Source organism: Anser brachyrhynchus, assembly GCF_964034855.1.
Source record: "Anser brachyrhynchus genome assembly, chromosome: 4".
Lineage (NCBI taxonomy): Eukaryota > Metazoa > Chordata > Aves > Anseriformes > Anatidae > Anser > Anser brachyrhynchus.
In genome coordinates, this window is record NC_137698.1 from 27,386,059 (window position 1) to 27,409,807 (window position 23,749).

General features: G+C 37.6%; 1 protein-coding gene across 8 annotated transcripts in view; it reads left to right on the plus strand.

Annotated features, from left to right (window-relative positions):
* SH3RF1 (SH3 domain containing ring finger 1) overlaps window positions 1-23,749 on the plus strand; it is a 90,536-nt gene that overhangs the window by 26,516 nt on the left and 40,271 nt on the right. For all 8 annotated transcript variants that reach the window (XM_080589031.1, XM_080589032.1, XM_080589033.1 and 5 more), the window contains 2 exons: window positions 21,198-21,473; window positions 22,827-22,922. In XM_080589031.1, coding sequence (XP_080445157.1) covers window positions 21,198-21,473; window positions 22,827-22,922 — 372 coding nt within the window. The remainder of the gene's footprint in view (window positions 1-21,197; window positions 21,474-22,826; window positions 22,923-23,749) is intronic.

Genomic DNA, 23,749 nt, shown 5'->3' on the forward strand with positions numbered 1-23,749 from the left:
TGCAGAAAGCTTCTGTTCTGCTTTTATTGTCAAGCTACTGAAGAAATAGATTGTGCAAAAATATGAAGGAGTACCAACACTCGTTCCCCTAGAAATGAATGTTCTGTCTGACTTCTGGTAACACTGGCTGACTTCTAAACTAATCTGACATTGCCCATATGTTTTGCGAAACAGAAAAATAGTTTTTTTTGGTTTTTTTCTTTTTTGCATAAGAAGTAGTGTAATAAATGAAAAAAATCTGCTGTAGCAGGGATTCTGACTACTACCGTAATAACAAGCAATTTCCAGGATGAGTCTGTATGCATTGCCATAAGTATAAATGTGTGTGAGCATTTTTAAGTCATCACTTGTGATTTTTAAAAAGCCTTTTACAAGTTATCTTAGTATAGTCATTAACTATTGCATTAGATAGTTTTTGAAATACTGATTAGTATTTCTTGGATTTCCTGACATAATTTGTCTTTTTTTTTTTTTTTTAAGTAACAGGAGTCCTACTGTACATCTGGAGACAGCTGATTTCTAATTCATGGATCCTTTGAAATGCAAATATACACACACTATATAGAAAATAGCTAGGCTGATGGGCATTAGCTTTTCCATTTTCAGCTGCCTGTCTCAAATACTGTAATCCTAACTATGAGTCAGACTTCAAAATACTCAGTCAGAATAGGAAAGTATTTGGCACAATGAATTTAAATGGTCCACTTAAAAGGGCTTTTTTATATTAGCTGAGTAGATTTCTGGCTCTTTTTGACTACTGAATATTGGGAAATCCATTTGCGGAGCATAGTTTTTCAATGATCTTTGCCTTCAAATAGAATATGGAGGATGAGGGGAAAAATGTACATTTCAGTTTTTTTTATTACTGTGGAAGTATACCACAGCTAAACCGTTTTTAGCTTTTTATGTTCAGCCTTTAAAGTTTAGGTTACGCCAGAGTTTGTACTAACCAAGTACAGGTAACAATGGCATGTAAGGCTAATCCCTGTATTTCAGTCAAGTCTCAGTTGCCCGTGTTAGGGAGTGGAGCTCTGTACATTTTGAGGAAGGAAAAAATGAGATTGCCCATGAGAAAAATGAATCTTGGCAGGGAGAGGAAGGGTACAGATTAAGAAAAAAGAAGTATTTTAAGTAGGTAAAAGTTAATATGGCAGCTAGTTTGTTCTGGGGCAGATGTATTTATATGAGGTTAGCTACAGCTAACTAAATATAGTGTTTAGGTTAGGAGAGAATAGATATCATAGGTCTTAAAGCAAGGGACAAGTTCTATAATCTATGAGCATTTATGGGATATAAATGATGCTTTGTTATAAAAACTTGTGTTTGAGTTACTTTAATCACATGGTTGCTTGTAAACCTTCTTCCCTCCTTCTGCAAGGTTGTTTAAGCTGTAATTTAGCTGGTCTGCTCGGGCTGCAGGGCCAGGGAAAGGCTGCAAATGAGAAACGCAGGAAAGGAGACTGTTTTCCTACAGAAGCCAATACATTTGCCTCATTTGCCTATCAGAGAAGACTGACTCTAACAACTGGTTCACCATGGACAACCACTGACTTTTAAAGGTTGATAGGATAGTGCTGCTTAGTGTGGGACCCATCAAAATGCTATCGCAAGCATTCTTGATGAATACTGCTCTCCTCACTTTTTGGTGTACGAATATTTGGAGAGGAAAAATGTTCCTCCTGTTTACCTGCAGATATAATATCATTTGGTTCATCAGGAGCCTGTGGAGTAAGTACTTTGGGTATTCTCTTTAAAGTAGTGGCTACATGATGTCTTCCATTTCCCCAGACTTTGTTGTCAAACAAATTTCAATGTTAATTAGTAACATGGAATCAATTCAATAGGGTGCAATAGTTTCCTATACGGACAAGTGTTTGTGTGTTTTAGCATTGCTGGTACCTGTCTTATGAGTCACTGAAGCACTGTACAGTTTCCAGCTCTCCTTCCCAGGACACAGAAGAGAAAGGAACAGAACAAAAGAGCCAAAAGGAACGAGGAGTTAAGATTGTTAACCTTTTCACGTCCGTGTGTAAAATGAAAGTTACATCACTCCCTCATCTCAGTGAAGCATTTTTGAATGTTTATAAACAACTTCATTTTGCTTAGCATAATTAAAACCTTAGAAAGGTAAACTAAAGATTTGGTATTCAGGGCTGGTGGAGACTTAAGACAACTGATCAATGATAAGAATGTAACAGTCTCTTGTCTAAAAGTTAAAATAGTGATCGTGTAATTAGAGATGGTATGGTAGTTCAGAGGGGTAATGTAAAGTTCTGCAGGCACTCTCAGATCAGCATTCACTAACTGTGAAGACCTGACTCTGTCACATTACTGGTTTTTAATGTGGGTTGTATTTGAAAAGGAGAGGCAGTGGAGGAGCTACCTTGTCCCTAAATGTAAGTTGGTTCCAGTAGGGAATTAATGAGACTGCTGCTTCTGTATTGTTGGAGCGGTTGCTGTGTTGTTCAGCTGAAATGCCGTTCGTCTTCAGATCCCAGTGTGACACCAACAGGGAAGTACAGTCTCTGTACTGCTAGCTTTTACCTCTCTCCAGAGAGAGAGATTTGGGGTTATTACTTTTTGATTGTTGTTTGGCTGACTGAAGTTAAGCATGACATTGTATGGATTTTTTTCTGTATTTTTTTAAAATCCCTTTGCTTAAAAACAGGTGGGAAAATGAGAGCTACTGAGATCCTCCATGAGCTGATACTTGTTGATCCTGTGGTGGGGCTGACAGAGATCCGGGATCTTATCAGTCTGATTCATGAAAATTAAGTCTTTGCGTGATTTGTATTTTAGTCTGTAACCAAAGCAAAATACCAGCACTTCCTTAAACTAATGAGAAAAGTTGTGTTTAGATTCAAGTCCTTATTTTTGTCGTAATGATAGCATTCTTCATAAATACAAAAATGGTGCACTAAGTTTCAGGAAGGATATCCTAGTTTACACAGGGCAATGCCGTTTTTTTGCTAATCCTCTCACTTTCCATATTCCTTTACCCATCCTTCATTTCTTTACTCAAGTGCTGGATTAAGTTCCTTATTTTATGGGTATTTTAATCGAATAAATGAAGATGTTGATTGCCATAGACCTTTCTCTGTTCATAGTGCAGATTTCCATGGCTCTTCATCGTTGGACAAAACAAAACAAAATTGAACATTTGATGCTTCTGAAAGGGATCAGTTGAATGTCTGTCACAATATCAGAGCAATTGCCATACTCCCTGAGGAGTGGATTTGTTGCTCAGCTAATTTGGGAGGTACAGGTTTGGGTAAGGTATACTTGTGCCATTGAAGCCTTTTCAGAGACCTCCTGTGCCAGTCTCAGAGGAACCGCTTGGCTCAAATCTTTCCGTGCTCCACTTAGTTTGATCTGATGGAAACAAGTGAGGTTTCAAGACATTTAAATAAATAATCCTGGGTAGCAGTAATTGCAACATGGTAGGGCTCAGCTAATGTTTGGAGAGTTAATGATGCAGAATTGTCTTGTCATCTTTGCTGGAATAAACTACTTGCTGGATATACTAATTGCTTTAAGAATTTGTTTGGCAGGTGCTACAGAAAAAAACCTTGATCCACACCCTTAAAATGTAGAGGGTTAAGCTAACAGCTTTAGAAATTTAATAGTGCCTTTTTTATTATATTGCATTTTTTGGAAGCTGCATTGGGATGGGGTATAGAGAAAAGCTGTTCTCGCTAGAAGATATTGGAAAGAGCTGTTAATTTTGAGAAGAGTAGAGGATGAAAATGAAGACAGGAGAAGTAGAAAACCCTTTACTTAATGTGTAAATTAATTAACTATGCTAGGGATAATCAATTATAGCAAAGACAGGAAGGAGAGTGAGTTTGACTTGTACTTGCATTCTTAATGGTAGTCCAGCTACTTAAATGCGGTTATGGATGAATACAATTTTTCATCTACTAAACACCCAACAGCCGCAGAAGCAGCATCTTGTTGCTTGAAATAGTTTGTATGGTTTTAAAACTCCTGAAAAAAATGCAGTTAGGCAGATTTCTTCAATTCTTAGTGTTAAAAGATAAAATTTAATTTCTCAACTGCTACCTTCTGATTTACAAGCAAATAATTTTACATTATATCCTCTGTGCATGTAAATACAAAAAAAAAAGTTGATAAACTAACTGGAGAGAGGTAGATCTATGTTTTGTTTTATACAGTCCAAATATATTCAAAGATGTTACAGCTCATTTTTCTTTTGACTATTTTGTTTGTGTAATCTCAGAAGATTGAAGTTGAGAAGGTATATTAGCATTATATGTATTAGTGTAATTTCAATTGTGTATACTATAAAATGAGACTCCCTAATTGAATCTTGAGTCCTTATAGACTAGGCTAACTTGGATGTAAAAATCATGTCTAAGCAGGAAAAAAAGAAATCCAAGAATTACAATATGAAGTATAAAGAAGCATTGTTAAAATTATCTTTTTAGGGGAGATGTGCTGGGGTAATTATCTATATTCCCATAAAGTAGTTTAGTACCTTACTACATCCTGTGTTCCAAAATGTCACTGCACTTCTTGGAAAATCCAGAACTGTTGTTATGGATGACCTGATGGATGATGCCCTCTTTGAAGAAACTAGATTAGGATCCTTTTGTCTTCCTCCTTTTGATGGGAGACCTTTATTTAAAACTGCATTTTGAGTGGGAGAAAATAGTCAACTCTTAGGAGACTTTAAACGAATCTGATGTATCTATATATGATTTTAACTATTTTTTTCTGTACTTGTTTTTGAAGTTTATTGGCATGATGAAACATGATGCTTTAGATAAGGCCATTACAGTCTGTCTGGTATTTTTAAGATGTAAACTGCTTCACTGACTCTGTAGCTACGTTGATGTAATGGAAAGTAATAATTCAGAAGCAGCAGTAAATTATTTCAGCTGAATGACCGATAAATTTCAAGTCTTCAGATGTTGCTTTAGAAAACATATCAAGCTAAAGTCAATATAATGTATTTTGTACCAGAAACTGTTAAGGTGAGGTTTTATGTGGCAAGATATGGGTAGCCATGATCATTATTGAGACCCAGCTAATTAACAAGTGAGCTTCTCTGACCCCTTCCCTCAGTTTGTGCTTCATTGAAGCTGAGGTTATGCTGTAGCTGTTAGTGTGGTACTGTGCCAAAACATTGCCTAGAAATTTACCATTCACTTCCTGATTTTTGGTTCTTGTTCAATATGTTGAATGTTAGCTAGCAATAAGCTGCAGCAGTCAAACTGCTGAACCCAAGCAAAAGCAAGTGCTCTTTTTATTCCTTTCCACTGATGTGTCTGGGAGAGAGAACATCTACCTGATTTGGTGCACGTGCAACTTTCTGGGCAGGCATTTAAACTCTTAAGTCCCCTCTGGTTAAGACGGCTGCTTGTTTAGGGCCGTTCCAGCACTACGGAGACCTGTGATGCCTTCTCGTGTCCTCCCTGTTAGCTGTTGCCACACTATCTGGGGTTTGCCGGTGTCCCTCTTGTGTCCCCTGCCAGCAAGCTGGAGAAGAGAGGCCTGTAGCTGGCGCCCAGCCGTGCACGTCCTCGCTGAAGAGCCGGCAGCCACAGAGAGCCATGGGGAGGATGGCACGAACGCGGCTTTCCCTCTTCCTGCGTGCCTGCTTGTTTTAATGCCGCCTGGTAGACAGGGGAGTGGAGCCGGCCAAGCCTGCAGGGATTCCTTTTCAAATGTAACCAAGCTCAAAATTGCCTTTGGCTCAACAGCGAGCGTGGAGCATCTCAAACAAGTTGGAATTTTTCATAAAGTGGTGATCAGCTCATGGGATTCCCGTGCGCATTGCTAAGGTTTATATTCTAGCTTGTGCTTACAGCAAATGCTAATAATAACACTTACTGTTTGGAACAAGTTTCCAAATCGTGCGTGGCATTTATTATTGTTGTCTTCAATATTTTAGAAGAAAATCAGTAACATGCTTTCAAAATAAATGCTGATTTGTAATGATGACAGTGCTGATTTGCAAAATGTGGTTGCTTTGGATATGTTTATATGTTAAGCTCCTCTGTACAGGGATCAAAGACATGTTGAATTTAAGCAGAAGAGTTACATATAACTAATTTTAGGGACCATGTTACAGATGTAGATTGAATTGCTAAGGAATATTTTTAATGACTTCTTGAAATTAAATAGAATTTCACCCGAGCTTGCATCAGCTGCAAAGAGAATTGAGGAAAGCAAACTGTACTGCATTGTACACATCTGGAAAGGCTTTTACTCGTAACTAGCTAGTGGTCTGTTTGCGGAGGCCATTTAAGCCGAAGCTGTGTTTGTGCTCACAAAACTATTTAAGTGAACTCCTAGAGATTTCTTTTTTTTTTTAGGGCTTGTTCTTGTTTTTCAAGCAGGGGAGAGGAGAGGCGGTGCTGCATGTCTGACCTGATAAACTATCATAACATTTAAATAGTTGGAAAAGCCAGCTGTCAAACCTTATGTTGCTAAACTGTTCAGCAAGCAGTATAACTCTGCAAAATCAAATAAGAGAATGTATTTAGCTCTCCCAATTGAACGTCTGGGAAATATAAAAATAGTGATGCAAGGAGCACTGGAGACTCCATCTTGCCCAGTTTGGTTGTTTTTATGTCAAACTAATTATTTACTGTTCATCTGAAGTTTAAACAAAACAAGAGCTACTAACATAGACATTAAAACTGCAAGGAAGTTAGATTTGAAGACTTGAATAACAGGACAATAGGTTTGATTTCCTTTAGGCAATGTAATAAATTTACAATGTGTTTTGTCTGATGCATGGATAACAAATGAAGACTGCAGAACAGTGTGTATGCAAAAGAGCAGAATACCTAGAAGGAGGATAGTTTTATATACAATATTCCTGAAGGCTAGGATTTTATTTGTACTGCAGGATAATCATGCTACTTCCCAGACAAAATGGAGACATGTTACAAGGAAAGTGCCCTGATATGTCCCAGGAGAGACTTTTTTTGGGGTTCCCCAAGCCCTGTAAATATAAAATGGAGACATGCTTTAGAAATGATTTTAGTTCTATCCTACACAGACCTTCTATAATCTTAAGTTTTTTTAATACTGTCAAGAGTTTGACAGAAATTAACATACTATTAAAAAAATGGGTAAACTGAAGGGTTTTTTATTATAATTTGATGCTTTCAGGGGAAAAAAAAAAAGCTGTAGTAGCCTTGCTTTTGTGTCTTAAGTTGTGTTGAAATAGAAAATCCACAGCTTGCTTTTTTTTTTTTTTCCCCTCTTCAGTGTGTAAAGTTTTAGAATTGAATCCAGGGAACTGAAGGAAGTAGTTTCATGTGGAAAGTCTTACAAATTTAGAAAATAAGGATTCCTGTGTTTATGACCATTATCAAGGAAAGTTATTCCTTTGGTCTTTGCTTACTTAATTACACAGAGTGTTAAGGGATCCATCCAGAGAAAACTCAGTGAGGTCTATTAATAGGGAAGACTGGAGTTTCCTGCAGACGAGAGAAAGCATGCTTTGAATGTACTTGCTGCTGTGTGGTTTGCTTGTTTTTTTCCTGTGCTCCCAGTCTCTTCAGTAATATTAAAGACTATTTAGTCTCTGTTACCAGCAATTCAAAGCATCCCGAATGGGGCTGGGGGGCCCTCCAAACTCTCATGTTTAAAGAAAAGGAGAGAATCAAGTTTGGAGGTAACTACTTTCAGATTTTTGAAACTGCAGACTCCTTTCTGGCTTTTTTCTTTTTTGAGCTAGAAGAATTTATTTCTGAATACATCAGAGTATATATTTAAATAACTGTAAAGCCTGCAGTTTTGAAATAAATACTTAAAATCAGAAGACTGAAAATCACAGAAACTGGAACAACATGCCAATTTTCATGTGCTTCTATAATTCAGTCGCAAGTGTAATTATCCACATGCCACTTCTGTGTAAATGCTGCTGAGCTTGTGCTTGTGTGACTTGATCCTTCTATTTAGAGATCTTTTAGAGGAGATCTTATACCAGCGACAATAACAATAATGTTAATATAACTGTGCTGATTTGTTAAATCCTCAATTTCTAAGCACCTTCTCAGGTTTTGTTACCAATATAGAGAATATGGGAGTTACGTGCAGATAGCTGTAAGCAAGAGCTTGCTGGATTTTAAGGTTTGTTAATGCATTTGGGATCGGACCCTCTGTATTACAGCCTGGCTTCTGTGTATTCCAGGATTCATAACTAATACATACTATGAATTATGATCAGTGTAACTTTGTATTTAAGGAAAGTTAATCTACTGGTAAATGTGAGAAGACCTTAAATAGTATTTGGAGAAAGAAGAGAGTAAAGATTACATGTAATTAGCTGTCAAATATTTAAATGAAATAAAAATAATAAAAAAAGGTTTTAAAAAATGAAAAGAATAACTTTCTCCTTAAGCACTTAATGTAATACAAAGGAGGAATTCCATCAAACTGAAATTCTTCAGGATAACAGCCTTATTTTGAAGACCTTTTGCAGCTTGTATTAATATAATTTTAGTTTCTAAAAATATAGTTAATTATTTTCCGTTAGAGAATGTAGTGAAATATATAAAATATGACTGAAATACAAAATTCCTAGTTTGGGACCTCAGCCGTTTTTGGCTGTGACAATGAAGTTCAAGACAAATAATGGTTGCTTGGAAAGATTGTAAGGTACATGCAGTATAAGCAACCCCTGATGCCTGTATTTGGTGATTCAAATGGGCTATTTCTCCCCAGCTGAAAAAAATAACTTAAAAATTGAGCAAAATTAGTCTCATATAGCAAGTGGGGGAAAGGGAGAATAATGATTACTACAAATTACAGCTTTACGTAACCAGAAGAGTGATGATAAAGAACGGGCTAGAGCTACCGAGAATTACAGAGGCACATTAAGAACGATGTGAACCTTTGTAGCATGGTAAGCCGGTGGAAACCTCCTAATGGAAGGCATAAGTGGTTCATCTGTCACCGTTTTCTATTTGACTTGTTACCTTTCTGGAGGAAGTTGTTTAATGAGCTCTGTAGGAACAATCTTAAATGGGGGCTTTCAGGCAGTCTGTGGGGACAGACTTACAAGCTAGCTCTGTTGAAGGCAGCAAATTTTGGATAGCCTCCTTCAGGATTTTTGTACTGTACTTTCCAAAACTGTGTCAGGCCAGATCAAATGCTAAACCTCAGCCGACCTAGAAAGAGAGAACAGAGTTCAGTGATCAAGAGAAGAATTTGAATGTCAACAAAACTTGATAGGGAGGGCAGTTAGAAGAAATGTGGGAGTTTTGTTGCTTACAAGTTGTTTTACTTGGAGCTAGTTCAGGGGTTGAAGTGTTTTCCTTGCATAGAAGTTGAATGCGGGTGACAACTGCATGTGTATTGGCCTAACATCAGTACTGTCATAGCACGTGCATGTTTTTACGTCTACAAGAACATATAAAGAATGTATATTTAAGGCTTTTTCTCCGGGACAGTATTTTTGCATCAGCATCAACAGCAATTCACACAAATGTGCCAAGTGAAACAATTACCAAGTGTTAATACAGTTGTGATTCATAGGGTTTCTACTGTATATTTGCAGGTTGTGTTGTTGTTGTTATTGTTTGTTTTTTGAAGAGTGTTTGATCTGAGTGATTCTGTCTAGATGAAGTAGAATAGCATGCAAGATCGGAGAAAAGCCAGCCCTAAGAGCGGTGGGCCGTAAGTTGCAAGCTGTCCTAGCAAGACAATGAAGCGGGGACAAGAAATCACCAACAGCTTGTGGAGTTTCAGTCCATTGGAGCGTCCTACTCGGGGAGTCATCTTGCGTCAGGCCATGCCAGAGTCTGAATCAGAGACCTCAGATGTCGCACTAATGACATCTATTTTCCAAGCATATCTCAGCCAGTTTAGTAGCGTGAGTAGAGAGAGAATTAAAGAGTCATCAGCCTTTCATTATCCTATCTGATTCTTAACTCTTGGCTCCAAAGCAGTGCTTTCCCATTACAATGCGTTACGATTGAACCACGTAATTAAAATACTTTTTATCTAAATGAGAGAGTTGTACTTCTTGTGAGTTTCTCTTTGGCATTTCTTTGTGGAATGTAATTATTCTGTGCATTCCCTGCTTGTGAACGTAGGCGGTTATTAATTTTGCTTACCATGAAGTCTCAAAGGTAGGAGGTGCTTATGCAGTAGGACCTTACAGGCTCCTTAAAGTTTCAGAAGTTAAAATTGCTCAAGAAGTGCATGGTCTCAGCCCACTGGAAGGGCTTTCTCTTATCTAGTCCATTCTTGTTATTAGTCATTTTATCTGAGCAGTTTTACTGTCCTTAGAAGACAGGTTATGGCAGAAATCTCTCTGGATATCATGGAATTAATTTTCATGGAATAAGCTTTTAGTGGAATTAACCTGGCTGAAGTGAGAACTAATTGAATTATTTTGAAGAAAACATTGAGATCATGGCATGTGTCTCATATGAAAGTCAGAGGACTGAAACCTTTAGGTTGAGAAAATTTTGAGGTTGTCTGTATTAGCAAGTCACTTGTGTTCCACACTAACACTTCCCTGCTAATGCTGTTGATGTGAGCAGTGCGAAACGTGAGGTACGGCGCTCTCCGTTTCAGTATGTGCGCTGGATGCAAGTCCCTTCCAGCAGGACTGCGCTGAGCAGAGGCTGGCTATAGCTGGGCTCTTGGTCTACCTTTATAGTCTGGCTGAAGCAACCACGAGGTACAAACCCCAGCTTGTCACTGCACAAGAGATAAATGTTAATGTAGCACTTTTCTGGCTCCCTCAGCCTTTTTGTTACAATAAGGAACGTTTATCTTGCAAAAAATGTATAATTTGGCTAGGATTAGTTGTCTTTTGAAAAGGCCAACCAGCTGCTTCAAGGAGAGTACCATAAAATGTTTTGAAAGCAAAAATTTTATTTCAGGAAGTTTTGAGGCAAGAAAAATTTAAAGGATATGTAAAAATAGTGAATGGAGTTTGTCATCTACTGCACATACACAGCATACGTACATTTGTGTATGCTACAGTGGCAGCTAAAATTAACACCTTTGTTTTTCCACAGCCGGCACGGGGCTGTTTGAAGTCAGGACGTTAAAGGAAATTAAATTGGTTCCAAAAGAATCTCGAGGAAGTGAGGGGGTCTCAGGGCAAGGAGGCATGGTATTGCTTCCAAATGAAGCCTAGCGGGACTCTCTCCAGATCCTGGCAGAAAGCTTGCGTGTGACACCAAGCGAAGATGTGTGGCAGCGATATCATGTTCATCCAGAAGATTGGACAAACACCTGAACATTTACAAAATACTGATGATGACAGGAAATAGACCCCAAAATACTTTCTCATCAGGCAGTGGAATGTCAGATGTTATCTCAGATTTTAAAAATTCTAATTCAGGTAGGAGAGCTGCGTGTGGTTACTTTGTTTTTTCAGTATCATTGATAGAGTCATTTTAATTTTAGACCGTGTGCTGTTTTGGCAGCATTAACACTTGAACATAATGGAAAGCAAAACATGCTCAGATGAGAAGACATGCATGTCAACCTTGATAGGTTTTCATCAAAAGGATGCAGCAACTTCTTCTTTTGCAACTGTTTTGTTCCATTGCCCAATTTTTGGCAGCAAAATATTGAGAGATTAAAGGTACATTTCTTCATACTGATCTCATCAAGAATGATCTCACCAAGTCACTCCCTTGTTCAGAGTCATTTGCTGGCTTTGCTCCTTCTGTATCATGTTCAAACTCCTCATCTTCAAAGCTCAGTAAGACTTCGCTCTTGGCAATCTAATTTCTCATTTATTCTCTGTGCGTGAGGGTGTTTGTCTTTACGTGTGGAATTCCCTCTCCTTTTCTTGGTGGAATAAGTAAACAGAATGATTTTCATATCTCAGTGAGCAGAGCCTGAGTTCGTATTCAAAGGGTAGAATCCTTCAGAACAATACAGAGCATTACTCTGAAATTTCTACCTTGTTGATAAACCCTATGGGGCTTTTGATACCTTTGGTAAAATACCAGCACGAACAGGGCCTTCTGTGTTTCAGTGCTGTGTTAGTAAACCAGATGTCCCAGACTTATGCATTAAACAGAAACTTTTTTTGTAAAAGTGAGCAAATAATGTGTTTTGTAAAGGGTTTTTATAAAGCTTGGATTTGTGAGAGAATTTGAGGTGTACTCAGTAAAAAAAATCCATGGTTTGCCCAGATCAGTGGCTTCAGTTTAATGCAAAAATGGAAGAGGAGATGTATTCTGATTAGCCACATTAAGACAGGTAGTGGACATAGAAGTTTTTCTATTTGCTTCTTACCATTATGCCAGCATAGCACAGCCTAGTAATACCAGTTTAATAGTGGAATCTTTTCTAGCTGTTAGCAATACCCTGTGGGGTTTTGGAGACTGCCTTTTATTTCCTTCTAATACAGTATGGTTTTGTGTTAATCCATTTAAAAAAAAAAAAAGGCAAAAAAAGGGGCACTGCAGGATGTTTCCTTTCTCTGAGATGATGCTGACTGTATGTCCCTGTATCTTCTTCAGCGACCACATGCGCTGTAGGACTGCTCATTGTGTAAAATACGTCTGCCATACTGGTTGCATAGGTTACAGCAATGCGTTTTTGAAAATGTTTAGTTGGATTAATAGTGTTGTTTTTTTTTTTCTTCTGGTGACTGATAAAAACTTACCAGGTGCATTTCTTAGATGGCTCTTTGGTTAATAGGACAGGTTTCAAACGACAGCTGCCGTTTCTGATGCTTTGTTTCTGGGTACGCACACGAGAGCCTGTGGTATCTCTAGCTGGCTCCCACTAAGCCGATGGGAAAGAAGACTGCTTTGGGTTTACATGAGAATATTTTATTTAATCTGGACTTGGAGTTGAGAATGGCATGCATCTCCCTTGGGAATTAATTATTTGGCTGTCTATACAATTGCATATATGGCTTTTGACAGGGAGAGTAAATCCCAGATACCTATATTATAAGGGTAAGTATGAATTTGCGGAGCAGTGAAAAGTGCCACAGATGTGGAATTTCCAGGTTATGTGGAAAGTGAAATGAAGAGTGAAAAGAGAAGACTACACAATAGCTGTGTGGGAAAGAATGTAATGCTCAGATGTGGTCTGTAGTTTGATAGTTTTCAAAGGGGTTTTTTGCACCTTAGGTGATCTTATGGAAACAATCAAAAGTTCTTCATACAAGCAAACAAAAAAGCAGATGATGTTGAAGGATCTGTATTGGCACAGGAAAGTTATCAGACTTCCCAGATTTTGGGTGGGGAGCAAATAGTTATGAAAGGCACTTACTAAGCTACTAGGTAAAATGAGGCTTCTTGCTAAAAGCAGAAATGCTGTCTAGGAATTTGGCATTTTGAACAACTGAATAGCTCTGGGTTCTGAGCTCCAATGATACCATGGAGAACTACTTAAGATGTGCTCTTTATAAGTCTTTCAAGTCTTTTTCCCAGTTCTTTGACAGACTCTTGACCTACATGAACATTATCCTATGTGATATTTTTTTATTTGCTTCTTTTCTATACATCTTTCTGATTCAGTTTTCTTCCTCAAAAATAAAAAAAAAAAAAAGCTGTGCCTTATGATTGCAAAGATAAGTGACTTTTCTCAAGCTGGCAGGAAAAATGAAAGTCAAACTTCACAACTTTGTATCTGTAATCTATTGCATCTACACGGAGTAGATGTTCCTGACAGTTTTTTAAAAAGGACCATTTTCCTAACTTGTTCTTCATAAAGTTAATACCTGTGAGGTAAAGTTTCTTGCACTTTTATAAGTGTATGTTGAGAAAGTAGAAACAGCGAAACTTTCCAAAGCACTTAGCGTTGACACATACCAGTGTAACTTGGGAAGTCCCCAGGGGTTTTAGTTTTGACAAATTGGATATGGCTGGGGAGCACTAAATACATTTTAAAAATCCTACCCCACGCTGAGACCTCTTCAGGGATATACAGCTGTTCAGCGGCAGTTTGCAGTAGGACTGGTAAGTCCTGCTATGCAGTCTTCCAGTTGTACTGCTCCTCTGTATGCAGGCTTGCCAAGACAGCCGAGTGTCCTCCTCCTTTATTCTTCTTGAGGGATGCAGTTTTCTGGTATTAGAAGCCGTAGATGATATTACATAAGAACAGAATGCATTGAAAAATATGTTGGTGGAAGAGTTTAAGTGAAATGGAATAAAATTATACTGCATAACAATTTGAGGTCCCTAAACAGATTAGGAAATCCACACTGCTATACTCTGAAATGGCATTGGGACAAGAAAAATTAGCAGTTTTATGGAGACATCAAACAGCAGTCAGTCATAACATACCAAGAGAAAACCCATGGGACTAGCAGCGTTTTCAGACTAACCAACAGGGTTGGTATAGTAGCTGTAAGAGCAGATCTTTAAAGCGAGTCTTTGCTTTTGAGAAGAACAAATTATATAAACATCTTAGTGCTACTTAGTGTATCCTTTAAAGTTTTGTTTGGATTCTTGCAAGGATCTATTTTTTCAAAACAAAATGGTTTTGTAGTAAACAATGAATCAAAAAATTTTAAAGACTTGGAATGAAATTGTCTGATATGCTTTGGCATTCCTCTTCACAATCGGTAAGAATGCAGACCCAAATTCTTTCTTGGATCTTGAAAGTTACCTTAGTTTTCCTGAGTTTGACTTGTATACAGTCTGGTTTCCTTGTACTTCCCCCCCCCCCCCCCCCCCCCAGAAAAAGCAATCTTTAACCTGTTGAGTGCATATAGTTAAAATGTTTGGGGACATCCATTATACAGAGCATAATTCTTTTCTTCCTTCTCCTTTTTTCCTATTTTTTTTATTTGTTTATTTTGAGAGCTTAGTTTAGTGGAAAGTGTTTAAAACTTTATTTAGCAAACCATGGAAAAGTAAGTAGCTGAGAACATTGTGTTCCTGATAGGAGAAGGAGAGAAGGTGGCATTCTGAAGACGCTGATTTTTTTCATTTTAGAAGTTTTCAAAAACACAGGTATTGCACAGAAAATAACTAGGCTAAGTGCCTTTGGGAAGCTTTGTAAATGTCCCTTTCTAACCTTCCATGTTATTAGTCTGATTGTTTCGGCCCTAAGGCAACATTTTTAAATTCCTTTCATTCTCCTGTATTCCAGCTTTTAATTTCAAAACACCTTTGTGGGAGACAGTTTCTCATACTTACATTAAACAACCTTGTATTTATTTCTTGACATCAAACAATAAAAAATGCCAAAATGTTTTCTTCTATGTATGCTAAAAGCAATTAAGGCAGATGAAGCAAAAATGACTTTCATAAACCAACTCTGTCACTTTGAGCTGGCCACTGGTAATTTACCTCAAAACAACATATAAAAATTAAGTGAGGAGAGATATCAACCCTCCTATTACAAAATGCAGGGGTTTCCTGAGCCAGTCTTGTGAAGTTCTGCCGAAATTTGCCAAGAGCAAAGTTAACTGATAAAGGCCTTAAAAGAGTTGGGTAGTCAAAGGGCTCTAGGAGTACTCGCAACTCCAGGCTGTTAGCTGGCTGAAACTTGGAAGTTGAAATCCTTTTACTTTAATAGTATTCTGGTATGTCACATGCTATTACGTCTAGAGGTAGTATTGCTGTTAATTAGCAGGTATACACATTAGTACAGGAAAAAATTACTGTATTCTCTGATAGCTAGCTAGTAGCAGTGAAGCTTTGCAAGTCTACAAAATAGATTTTAACTTGATTGTTAAATTAAATAATTGTACAAATATTGTTCAGTTCCTTCATTTACCAAGAATCGTTTTTTTTTCCTGATTGCAGTTGTTTAGCTTTTTGAAAAGTATAACAAATATGTTGACGTAATTGTAGTTTATGAAAAAAAAAAAAAGGGTACTGGGGTAAAAAAAGTAATCTTGCTTCAAAATTGTTATGTAGGTCGCTGATAAATTGCACAATGGGTGGATTTCAGGGGTAACCTGGCCAGCTAATGTTCTCTTAATGTTATTTATTTAAAATAGCAAATTTTTACTAAAATTAAAAACTGCACCAAGTCACAGCTAACTGTACTTAAACATGCCATTTTAAAACAACTACAAATCTTTTTACTGTATTAAGTCAAACATGTGGTAATATTGTAGGTATGCTGAGAACAACGATATCTAGTACAGCTATGTCATTAGAAGCTAGTAGAAATGGATATACTTACTGACATTAACATCACCTACTTCCCTAATCTAAGGAGCTGTCATAGAAAAAAGTGAACTGTCAGATAGTGTCTCAGTATACTCAGGAGAGCAATAATAATTTACATCATGTGATGCCAAAGGTTTGTTTTTATGGTTACTACAGCATGCTGGCAACCTGATAGAGCCTCCTCATAGAAGTAATCTCACATTTTTATCATTCATATGGCAGGTACCTCAGAAGCTCTATAAATAGAAATCATTACATTTGTACTCATGACCTTTGCAATCTTCCAAGAAAGCTGTGATGGTGAAAGTATGTGAAATTGATTCCATTATTAATTTAGTGTTGGGTGCAGGTTAATAGTACTACACTTCAGCCTCTTGGAGCACATCTAACCTTGTTTGCATCATTCTTTAGATTAGCCAAAAAAAAAAAAAAAAGCAAGGAGCAGCTTTTAACATTCTTCTTGGGTTATGGAGATGCTTCATGTTCTAGAACACAAAAAGAAATGGGGAGATTTAGTTTAAAATATTAAACCTCTAGGTTGGTGTGCTCTGTAAAACTGAGTACCTGATTTGTTCAGGTGACAGCAGTACATGTATGACTTTAAAAAGGGAGCATGTTTCCTTTGCTTAGAAGGAAATCCTACTGAAGGAAACAATGTAAGCAATTTAAGAAAGTTTTCAGCAAAGTGTTTGCATCAGCTTTGTCCTACAATACATGAAAATTTAAGCGCAGCTACAGAAAGAACAAAGGAGGCAGAAACAAAGAAATTAGCCCTGCAAACCAGACAGATCAGGTGGCTTTAAATTAAGACTCAGAAACAGGTGTTGGAGCCAGCTAGATGAAAGAGACATGAAAAAACTGTAGGTATGACATGGGGTGATCTGCAGATAGGACTGAGCAGCTTGGCAAAGGCCAAACAAGTTAAGAAGAAAAATGCATATTAAAAAAAAAAGGTGAAAGATCTGAGTCAGAAGAGCAACAAGATGAAGGAGAATGAACAAGAAGATTAAAAAGGACAATATATTGTCATTGAAAAGGTTTTTTTTGAATAGGAGTTGGAAGATGAAATCTTGGGTATGCCTGCACATAATGCAGAAAGTACATGCAGAGAACTCGCCCAACCCAAACCTGCCTTGCCAAACCTTGCCAACAAGCTGGCTGGTATAGTTACTGCAGCATATTAACAAACACCTTTCTCATGTAAAAGCAGTTTGTACTGGCAACCAAGTGTGTCTTACAATACTGGTTCTTAAGGCAAAAAATGTTATACTGATAAAGGCACCTCGATAGCCCTGAAGTTATTGTACTTAGAATTGCTGTGTAATTGAAGCATTTCAGGAATCATTGATTTCTCATCTTGTGCTGGTTATTAATGTGACTTAGTTCGGTTGAGGAACTCCATGGAAAAGCAAGTAAAAATAGAAGAAAAATCATTTTTCTGTCTTGACCTGTAATAGAATTGCAAATAATTGATGATTTTTGAAGATCCTTTTATAACACGGATCAAAATGATAGTAACTCCCAGTTTTAGACTTTCTCTGAGGAAAGGCAGAGGTTATTACGGAAAGCTGGGCATAAAAGCTGCTGCTGAGCTGTCTGAGCAGGCCAGCGTTTTTGGAGGCTGATAGGCTATGGTTTTGCATCTAGGCAGTTTCAGAAAACTTTTTTTGTCTGTCTAGTACTCAGTAAAAAGCCTGCCTGCTCCCTTGAAGACACTCAGTGTCTGGGAATCTCAAATAGCTGAAAGCTGTGTAGATAACATGGGTGAATTCAGCCGGCTGACAGGAGAACCCAGGCCACGTCCCAGCGCGGCGGCCGGAGCGGGGTGGGACGACGTGCCTGGAGGAGTGCGGAGCCCAGCGGCAGCACCACGGTGGGAGGCTGGAACGAGGCCAGGAGGCGGCTGCCCTGCTACCTGCTGAATTCGTTTCCTTGGTGGCAGCAGGAGGGGAGGTGGTATTTTTTGCTCCTTCAGCTTGCCCTGGTTCTCCAAGTGAAATAAGTTACGCAATGAGCACTGTTTTATGCCAGTGTAAGCATATTTACACTTGGGCCTCTGCCACAGAAACTTCTTTTTAAAAGGAAATCAGATCTCGTGTTTCTGTGCAGGCATAAGTTTCTCTTGGCTTAAGCTCATGAAACGTATGTACAGTTGTTCCTTAAAAAGTAAATGTAAAGTTAGAAATAAGGTGACTAAAGAGAAAGTATAAATCCAAAGAGAACTGCACAGGAGTTCTGTAGGTTTCTAAGACAAAATATCTGGATGGGGAGAAGAAATACGGGGAAATCTAAGAAATCCCAGCCTCATATATAAATGGATGCATATGCTCTTTTTGATATTCTTGTTAAGCTGTTGGTTTTGATGTCACTGCATGTTATTTTCTGTAAAGGAGTCTTTGGATGTATATCCATTCCTTAGCTAAAACTGAATTTAACAGTTTGCATTTAAGCAGTAGCATTAGGAATCTGAATATTTGTTATTGCATAAGGACAACTGAGGAAATAATTTTAAGAAACCTGTTTTGCATGATGTCCTTCTGGGTTTTAAATTTTCATTTCCTAAATGTTTTTTTTGTCTGTTCTTTGGTTGCTTCCTCAAAGAGCCCCAGGCTAAATGGCGGCTGTAAACCTCAGGGTAGACTGCAAAGTTTTTCTTCCAAAGCCTTCCTTTCATGTTTAGCCAAGTGAGAGACGGGGAGTGAACTGTAAACTCTGGCTCAGCATTATCTTTGTGGCCTGCCCTCCTGGTGAGCAGTCAGAGGGGCAGAGGGGAGGCCGCTGAGCGTGGCGGCCGAGAGCTGCGACCACCAGGCCCCTGAGGGGTGCCCGGGTAGGCCATGCACATACAGGGCACGGTGGTGGGCCGTAACCCACCCCAGCCTTCCCCCCCTTATCCTTTGCCTGCTGCAGAAGGAAAAGGCATTCACCTGCTTTCTCTCCCAAGTCATTTAACCCTTTCTCCTTAATTGTTGGTAGCCTGGCTGAGATCCTTTGACTGGCTGGCTGAGAACAAGTGCAGATCTTTGACAGGGTGTGTTCCACTCACACTCCTGTCTTCTTGTTTTGGTTTTGCTTGTGTCTCCGAAAAGGGATTTTTTCTGTCCATATTTCATACACAGAGCCAGTCTTTCAGTTCTTCCCTGGTACAGGGACACAGGTGGCTTTCTCTGGGGACCACCGGGTGAGCGTCCTGGACAGCTCTGGTGATAACCTTGGCACAAGAGAGAAAGGAAATTATCTTGTCATAGCTGTAACTGCTCGGAGCCCTCTTTCTACCAAGTAGTTCTTTGGATCGTAATCACTGAAGTGCAGTAGGGTTCTTGTTGTTTTTTGTTTGTTTGTTTTTAATTGGGGAGGAAATGGATAAGCAAGCAGTGCTTCCTCTGTTATATAGAGGCATGCTTCTTTTGTGGCCCCAAATTTCCCCTTTGGTCAGTCAGAGCCTACAAATTCTTTGTTTGATGTCTTAGTCTTTTTCTTTGTCTGGGTTCATTAAGTGTACCATTGCTGTTTATAATGTGCACCAATACCATTTTAAGTGTGATTATGAAGAAAAATACTGTTTGCATCAGTCTGAAGATCACCAGATTTTGTGAACAACTGTGTGTATAATAATATGTTTTAGTGCCCATCCTGGCTGCTCTAGAATGAGCTGTGGTTGGCCTGTGTTCATATGTAAATCATACTCATCTGTACCTTTGTGTGTGTACATATATATATGAATATGATTATCCTTTGACTTTTTGGTATAGAAAGAAAACTATTAAATAGGCTAATCTTTAAGATATTATTTACTTGTTCATTAAATTATTATGATTATAAAGTCATGCACAAAAATTAAAGGTACCAAGAAAAATGGGATTATATTGAAAGACAGAATTTTAAGTGGTAAATACGAAATAAATTATGAAGTATTCTGCCTTCTGACTAATGACACAGACTCTTAAGTGGTAATTCCTTCTGAGAATTTTCTTGCGTTGTGTACCTCTTGAGATATTGTGTGTTCAACTTCAATTTACAATCTGTTGTGGTAGGAAACTTAAGAGGAGAGATGTATCGTGGTGTAGACCATGGTGAATAATACTGCCAACGTTGAAATTCATTACAGTTTATCTTGTCTGTATGGGATTGCATTAAAGGTGTAAAATGCTGTGCTGTAGTTGAATATAAATGCTGTCTTTAGTATGGAAAAACTGTCTTGGTAAGGGAAGTTACTGCTGTTTACATCATTAAAGGGTTGAGCTCCCCTCTAAATGCTTAAATTTGGAGAGAGAAGAGTTTTGAAGAAGCCCTAATACTGGAGTTGTAGAGGCTCACTCTTTAAGGAAGGATGACACTAGTATTTTGTAATGCTTCTGACATGCATTCAAGAGCAGCACTAATGACCAACAGTTTTAAGTTACTATAGAGAAATCGGAAGAAAACCCAAGGATACAAACCTTCAACTGGTTTTATTCAGTAATTCTTTTTGCCATGTTTGAAGAATAAATAAATAAAAGGGGTTGTTCCAGGATGAAATCTCTCACCTTTAATCAAGCGAGATTTGTTTTTCAGGCTGGAAAACACCTCCCTTATGTCCTCATGCTCATCATTAATAAGCAAGCAAGACAGGCAGAAAACATGCCCCAAAGGTCGTACAGGAAATTTGTTATTCTAATGCTGCATTTTCTTGCAGAATTCTTCTGTTGGCTCTCTCGAGTGGTCAGAATACTTTTCAGTAGTCTGATTTTTTTTCCCAGTAATGTTTTTGTTGTTTTGTTTATTTTTAATATTGAACTGATAAGCTTAGTGAATTTGTATGTAAGGGTTAAAATATAATGCTTTTTATTTTGCTTCTTTGGTGTCTCAATGTTGCAGCATTACTGGAAATAATGAAATTTAGAGGAAAATGATAATTAAGACTGTATAGAACTGAAGCTCTTCCTATATGTTTAGGTAAAAACAGTAGAATTGCTACAGTGTAATAATTTTATTATGTATAATTTTACTAAGAAATTTTATACATCTGTTTGCATGCATAGTCCCCCAAAGAAGGCAATATAGCTTCAATTTAGTAATGCTTACCTAATTCTAGCCATCTTTTTTATTTTTCTTCAGGGTGTACCTCAGTTACCGTGTGCCAAAGCGTTGTACAGCTATGAGGGAAAAGAACCTGGAGATCTTAAGTTCAGTAAAGGAGACATCATCATTTTGCGTCGACAGGTGGATGAAAATTGGTATCATGGAGAAGTCAATGGCATCCATGGCTTTTTTCCTACCAACTTTGTTCAGATTATTAAACCTTTACCTCAACCTCCGCCTCAGTGCAAAGCACTTTATGACTTTGAAGTAAAAGACAAGGAAGCAGATAAAGACTGTTTACCATTTGCAAAGGTAAAAACTGAATAAAATTAGTATTTTCTTTTAATAATTTCATTCACTTGGATAAGAAATAATAAGACTTCAGTAGTCTCGTCTGTGTTTTTAATGGATCTATACAAATATGAAAAGGGCAGATAATTCTGTATGTATTTCTCATTTGTAGATTAGGTTTGCCTTCTTTTTCTTTATGAATTACATACAATTTCTCTGAGGTTTTATTTTTGAGAATACAGTTTTTCATAATTACAGGAATGGCAGTCTTAATTTCTGAGAAATAACCTATGTTATGAATTAAGTGTTCCATCCTCTAAAGAAATGCTCATTTAAAATTGTCAGCATTGATGCTAATTTTTAGCTTTGTGTTTAGTAAGTGACATTTTTAGGCTCCAGATACTAAATACAAAGTACTACTGAATTTTGTTGTTCTGTAATATAGTTAATTGCCTTTTGGAAAACATGACATTTCTTCTTACATTGTTGTAATTAATTTTCTATCTTGCAAAGCACAAAATGATACTGAGTTTTAATAAGTATTGGAGCTGTTCCTTTTTTGGTTTGTGATTCTTTAGTTTATGAAATAGCACAAAAATGCTACAAGATAAATGTGAGCTGATCACATTTTTGTACTTATTAAAAATGGAAAGGATGGGTAAAATTTTAAAAGTGACAAGTTTTATCTCTTTTCCTGAAGTTAGGACAAGTGCATATATCAACAGGCAATGTTTTTTTACCACACCTAGTTAATTGGCATTGGCTTGCATGTTTTGGTTAGATTGTTGACTGTTTCTTTTTTTTTTTTTTTTGATATACAGTCATGCTTGAGTGGGCATCTGTTTCCACATGCTTTAACTTACCTGTAAAGTAAATGTGCATCTCAGTATAGCAATGTTTAATATGCATATGAAACTTTTTTAATGTAATGTTCTCAAAATCGTATCTAAAATCGAAAGTTCAATCTGTATCTGAAAGAAGTCATACCACTTATCAGTGTTCTTATGTATTTAAGTTGAAGAGCAACACCTAGGGAAGTTTGGGTAATGAGTCAGCTGAGACGTAAAAAAGTTGAGGTTCTGTTGATTAATGACAGGACTTAAAAGTGGGGCTGATAAGAGGACAACAGGCTGAATGTGACAGGAAGTCTGTTATGAAGGACAAAGTCAAATGGCTAAGGTCGGCTGTGGACAGTTAGCTGACTTCCAACAAAATTAACTTCAAACCCAAGAGCAGCATTTTTGTGTTACGGAGTGCCTTCTCTGTGGTACTTGTCCACGTACTGCCTTCTCTGATTACCCGTGCATTACGGAGGGAAATTTAATTAGAAGCTTAATTAGAGCTGGGAGACATAATCACTGCATGTTCACACAGGATGATGTTCTGACTGTAATACGCCGAGTGGATGAAAACTGGGCAGAAGGAATGCTGGCTGACAAGATAGGAATATTTCCGATCTCGTATGTTGAGGTGAGTACAGTTGGGCTATCAGTAAGGTTGTGCCTATGGTGTATTTCATCTTCGAAAAGAAAACTCCTGCAGTTACTTGATAGTATTTTTAAAGTAATGGTACCGTTGATGATTCTAAAATAACCTGAGATATAAATAATCTTAGATCTAGAATAATCTAGAATAAGATCTGTGTGCTTAGTTTGGGAAAGTTCATGACCTCAGCAGCTGAACAAGTGATTTTTACTTAGCTATTTGATACGTATTTTCATCAAATGAAATTGGAATGAAAGTACTTGGAGGCAGTCACTGCATTTTCTTGTTAGTACTGTGAGTCACGCAGTCAATCACAAACGACACTTAACTACAAAATGAAAGACATCAAGTCTGAGAAATAGTAATTTTTGCACTGTCCCTAATACCTGCCTCTGAAAACCAAATGAGCATAGCTAGAAATTTGGAGAATATAGGCTGTTAAGCAAGTAAACCATCGAACTTTACATCGAACAGACTGTTAGATAAAATGCTCTGTATATTCCTGGATTTCTCAAATCTGATATGACAACTTGCAGTGAGAGGTAGTGCTTGAGAAAGTTTCCCTCGTCTTTTAGGATTTCACATCGAAAACTATTTATCTTCTATATAGAAATAAGTGAGTAAGAACAGAATCTACAGCTACAACAATAGTTATTGTAGTTTTCATTACATAAAGATACAGAGGCTTGGAATAGTGTTTGTCTTTTTCTGCTAGGTATGCTATGGACACATGGTAAGATGGACTTCTTGTACTGAAGAGATTTTATTTAAATAAATGAAACAAAGATGGAAGGAAGTATTTTCACAGTAGA